This window comes from Dendrobates tinctorius, unplaced genomic scaffold (genome assembly GCF_039654945.1).
Source record: "Dendrobates tinctorius isolate UK_male_01 unplaced genomic scaffold, ASM3965494v1 ptg000129l, whole genome shotgun sequence".
NCBI lineage: Eukaryota > Metazoa > Chordata > Amphibia > Anura > Dendrobatidae > Dendrobates > Dendrobates tinctorius.
In genome coordinates this window covers 44,037,718-44,042,519 of record NW_027361797.1, presented here as the reverse complement: position 1 = coordinate 44,042,519, position 4,802 = coordinate 44,037,718, and the positions used below count along the sequence as shown (strand labels likewise).

Here is a 4,802-nt window from a genome sequence, read left to right as displayed (position 1 = left end):
GATCTATTATCTATATATTATCTATCTAACTATTATCTATCCATTTATTTATCTCATATTTATCTCTATCTGTCATGTACATTTATCTATCAATTTATTTTCCTACCTACTTAACCATATACAGTACATATTTTCCATATCTATCTGTTATTTATTATTCATCTATCTATCATCTATCTATCCATCTATCTATCTATCTTTTATCTATCTATTATCTATCTATTATCTATCTATCATCTATCTATTATCTATCTATCTTTTATCTATCTATCTATCTATCTAATATCTATGTGTCTATCTGTCATATATGAAATATGAAGCAAGATTCCAAATAATATGTTATATTAATCTATCTATCTCAGGCTGAGACCACCTGGCTTTATAACCTATCAGTTGTTACTGGATATTTGTAGAGTATTAGCTACAAAATGTTTGAATATTCTATCTAATAATAATAATAATAAATAATCTTTATATAGCGCTAACATATTCTGCAGCGCTTTACAGTTTGCACACATTATCATCACCACTGTCCCCGATGGGGCTCACAATCTAAATTCCCTATCAGTATGTCTTTGGAATGTGGGAGGAAACTGGAGAACCCGGAGGAAACCCACGCAAACACGGGGAGAACATACAAACTCCTTGCAGATGTTGTCCTTGGTGGGATTCGAACTAACCACTGAGCCACCGTGCTGCCCTATCTATCTTCTATTTATTTATCTATTATCTATCTAATCTATCTATCTATTATGTGTCTATTATCTATCTTTTATCAATCTATTATCTCTCTATTATCTCTCTATCTATTATCTATCTATTATCTATCTAAAGATCTATCAAATATCTATCTAGCAATCTATTTATCTATCTATTATCTATCATCTATCTATTAATCTATTATCTATCTATCATCTATCTGTCTATCCATCCATCCATTATCTATCTGTTATCTATCTATTTTCATATTTATTACATATTCTTAAAATATCGCCAAATTCTGCATAAAGAGACAAGTAAACCAAAAGACCAATATTGTTTTTTTATTTAAATATTTTTGATTTTTATTTTTCCTTCTCCCAGCCACAACTTGAACATTGTGATTGGTTGAAATCAGTAAGCGCCATCCAAAAACACTTAAGACATAACATCGAATGAGCGGAGTACCTGTACATTGTTAGATATTTCAATAGTCCCAGAAAGAGTTAACATACAGGCATTTTACCAATGCCGTGAGACAGTATAAAAATGCACAAATAAGTGCCAGCCATGAATGAGGTGCCTGTTGGGTGTAGATTGAGGGGTTCAGTCCTTGTCTTCTTCTCTTTTTTTGGTCTTGGGCTCTTTATGCCTTCACCAGTGCCTGGAATTCTGAAATGTAACAGAAATAGAATTGTTGAATATTTCTTGTCATATTTTCCTGCTTACTCTACAATTTTTCAAAAACTTTTTGTTCCGCAATTTTTTTTTTTTTGGAGTTTTCTCAAACTATAATACCATATTCCATAAAGGTTATTTCTACGTTGCCTCATTTAGCAAATCAAATAAAAATAATAAATAGAGTTTTAAATTTTTTTTAGAACACTCAAACTTTTTCCCATAAAGTTATATAATACCGTATTTGATAGAAAAAAAAAAATTCTACATATCATCAGATACGGGGGGGGGGGGGGGGGAAGCCTTACCATCTACTCCAATTTTGCCGTCACCATCGGAGTCACCAGCCTTCAGGAAAGCCTTGGTCTCGGCGTCGTTCAGAGCTCTGGCGTTGGACTTGAAGTTCTGCAGGAAGAGTCTGATAATAAAAAAGAAATATTTTTGTGAGGGTCACATTTCTTTGCCGTCGCAGTCTTCTAACTAGGTTTTCATCACCTGGGCAAATATTCAGTTTACAGCCCCCGGCCTATACCTAAATACCCTTGGCTAAGGCGGAGTGGCTTGTTGACGCCTCCTCTGGCGCCCGGGACACAGGCGATCGCCAGCATTCCTCCCCCCTACTCCGGTTACAGGTTAGATGGCGCTCAGTGATAAACTGCTAATTAGTCGTGTTTATTGTGCATTGTAATGATCCACTTCTAAAATTTTAAGAAAAAAAAACAAAAAAAAAACACTTTAAATCTGTCCACTTACGAAAGCTCGTCTTCCTCAATGAATCCACTGCAATCCCTGTCGAGGATTTCGAACACTTTCTTGACTTGATCGGCGGACTTGCTGCTGAGACCGACCTTCTGGAAGAAAGCTTTGTACTGAAAGGAGTTGTCAGCTGTACAAAGAAAGGTAAAAGGAAAATAAAATAATTCCGTTAAAAGCGGTCAAGGGTACAGAAAAGAAGAAAATCAAAATGAAAAGTTATACGAGATTGAAGGTTTGGAAACAGCGCCACTCTTGTCTACGGGCAGTGTGTGGTATTGCGGGTCATCGCTTTTCATGTAAATGGAGTTGAGTTGCAATACCCGATATAGTCCGTGGACTGGAGTGGCGCTGTTTAAAGCAAAAAGCAGACAAACTTCCTACTTCAATCTCATACATCCACTTTGAGAATTCTATAACGCGCACATTCAGGGAAATTCACTTACACATTTCTCCAGTAATTTTGGCATTCAAGCAAACAAGGACAAATTAGGTTTATTGTTTTATAAGTTGATATCTCACTATAGAGCTGATCATATCTATTTTTCTATCTATATCTATATTTATTCATTTTTTTCTGTCTTTATCTTTCATCTGTCTATCTATCCTCTATTTTTATCTGATTGTCTTTAACTATTTTTCTTGCTTTTTTTCTATCTATGATATATCCTTTTTTTATTTTGCTTGCTATCTGTTTTTGTTTTTCTGCTTTTTATCTATCAATTATCTATATATCTATCATCTATCTATCCATCTATTATCTATCTATCTAGCCATCTATTATCTATTTATCTATCTATCTATCTATTTTCTTTTTCTTATCTATTATTTTTCTGCCTAGTAACTATTATCTATATATCTATCTATTATCTATCTATCTATTATCTATCTATTATCTATCTATCTATTTTCTTTCTCTTATCTATTATTTATCTAGTTATCTCTTATCAATGATCTATCATCTATCTATCTAATATCTGTTATCTATCTATCTATTATCTATCTATTATCTATGTATCTATTTTCTTTCTCTTATCAATTATCTATCATCTATCTATCTTTCTATCTATCGATCTAATATCCCTCTTTTTCTCTCTAGAGCCATAACTTAAACTCTTGGGCCCCAAAGCAAACTATAAAATATGGTTTCCAAACTGTCAGACATCATTCACAGCACAGACTTCTTTTTCACATGGATCTGAAGAACCTTTGGGCCCCTCTCTGTATTTAGGACCCAAATGTTACTGCCACTTAGGAACCCCCCAATTCTTACACCCCTGCATCTAGTGATATCCTTTCAATTATTTATCAAACTCGCTTTAAAAAAAAATCACTATTTTAAGGTCATTAATAAATATTTTGGAACTTTATATTATTGCTTTAATTTTTACTGCTCCTTATTAAAAAAAAATGATACAGTGACTTACCCTGTACGCTGGCCAGAGCGGCATCAATGTCCTTAGCGGAGAGGATGTCGGTGATAGACATGGTGGTTCTGTAAGTATAAAAATAAAAAATAGGGTAAGTTAATTAAAATTAAAAATGTGTCAAAACTTTTGAGAAGTTTTTAAAAGTCTGGATATTCTGCTTCACTATCACTAGGCACTTAAGATTTCTACCGAATGAAGAGTGATTGAGTGGATGAGATTCATTATTTCAAACCTTTGAGTTAAAAAATTATATGTATAATTGTATTATTTTTAAATAATATAATACATTTGTGAATTTCATCGAATTTGTTTCACTCTTCAATTTGCAAAAGTTTAAGTTTTTTTTTCTTTTTTTTTATAGGTTTTTTTTTTTATTATTTTCTATATTCCTTGATCCTTTCAGTCTTCAGTCCCGGTCTTCTGCTGCTGTAGACCCATCCTTCATCTGCTAAGTCCCATGTGTCTGCATACGTTGAGCTTACCTTGTAGTGTTTTGGACTGGGCAGGGAGGCTATCTGCTTGGCAGTGGAGCGCTTGCTGAGTGTCCGCACAGGGCAAGCCCCATTTATATATACTTTAAGTTGCATACCATATACAGATCTCGGTTCCCAGCGTCACAGATAGGGAATGGTGTCAAGTGAACTTGCCTAACTAATCAACTAGCACTATTTTTATCTCCGGAGTATACATATGATATTAGCAAATGCAACAAGATAAGTGGTAAGATGCATTAAATATAAACTATTGGAGGAGGTAATGTTTCTTCGAGCAGGAAACGGGGGGAAAAAAAATCCCACTTTGTTAAGTAAAGTTTCCTATTCAACAAGGAAAGACGCGCGGTATTTAACAGGTTACGGAACGGAACGCAACATGGCAACATGGAACGTCTTGTGCTACAACGACGCAATACAAGTCCAAGCCTAAACACGTACATTCCCTACTTTACCCATTAAAACACAATTTTTTTTTTTATTTTGTTGTTTTTTTCTTACCCCAACAACATCGGAAAAAAAGTTTTACGGTACTCTCTTTCAAAGACGAAAAGTGGTGACATTGGCGGGGATGGAGGTTTGCATATATACACTTTGCTCGTGTGTATCGACTTTTTTTAAAAAAAAAAAATTCCGAAAATTTAAAGGGTCGTTTTTACAGTCTGGACAACTTGCACCCTCCCCTTGAAGGGGTTAATACGTTTCTGACAGGGACAGGGGAATAGATGCCAAGCAAATGAATGTGCTGTCT

General features: G+C 34.3%; 1 protein-coding gene across 1 annotated transcript; it reads right to left on the bottom strand.

Annotated features, from left to right (window-relative positions):
* Positions 1-1,022: 1,022 nt before the first annotated feature.
* On the bottom strand, positions 1,023-4,109 carry LOC141047885 (parvalbumin beta-like). The gene is made up of 5 exons (XM_073543205.1): positions 4,043-4,109; positions 3,558-3,625; positions 2,131-2,263; positions 1,686-1,795; positions 1,023-1,371 (listed from the first exon to the last, which is right to left on the bottom strand). The coding sequence occupies exons 2-5, from the start codon at positions 3,616-3,618 to the stop codon at positions 1,346-1,348; spliced, it is 330 nt and encodes a 109-aa protein (XP_073399306.1). The 5' UTR covers positions 3,619-3,625; positions 4,043-4,109; the 3' UTR covers positions 1,023-1,345.
* Positions 4,110-4,802: the final 693 nt, after the last annotated feature.

Bases quoted from the DNA above. Each gene is read 5' to 3' on its own strand.
- LOC141047885 (XM_073543205.1), bottom strand. From the start codon at position 3,618: ATGTCTATCACCGACATCCTCTCCGCTAAGGACATTGATGCCGCTCTG. The intron at 2,264-3,557 runs GTAAGTCACTGT...TTCTTTGTACAG, and splicing joins CGCTCTGGCCAGCGTACAGG to CTGACAACTCCTTTCAGTAC. The intron at 1,372-1,685 runs GTAAGGCTTCCC...GTTACATTTCAG, and splicing joins CGGCAAAATTGGAGTAGATG to AATTCCAGGCACTGGTGAAG.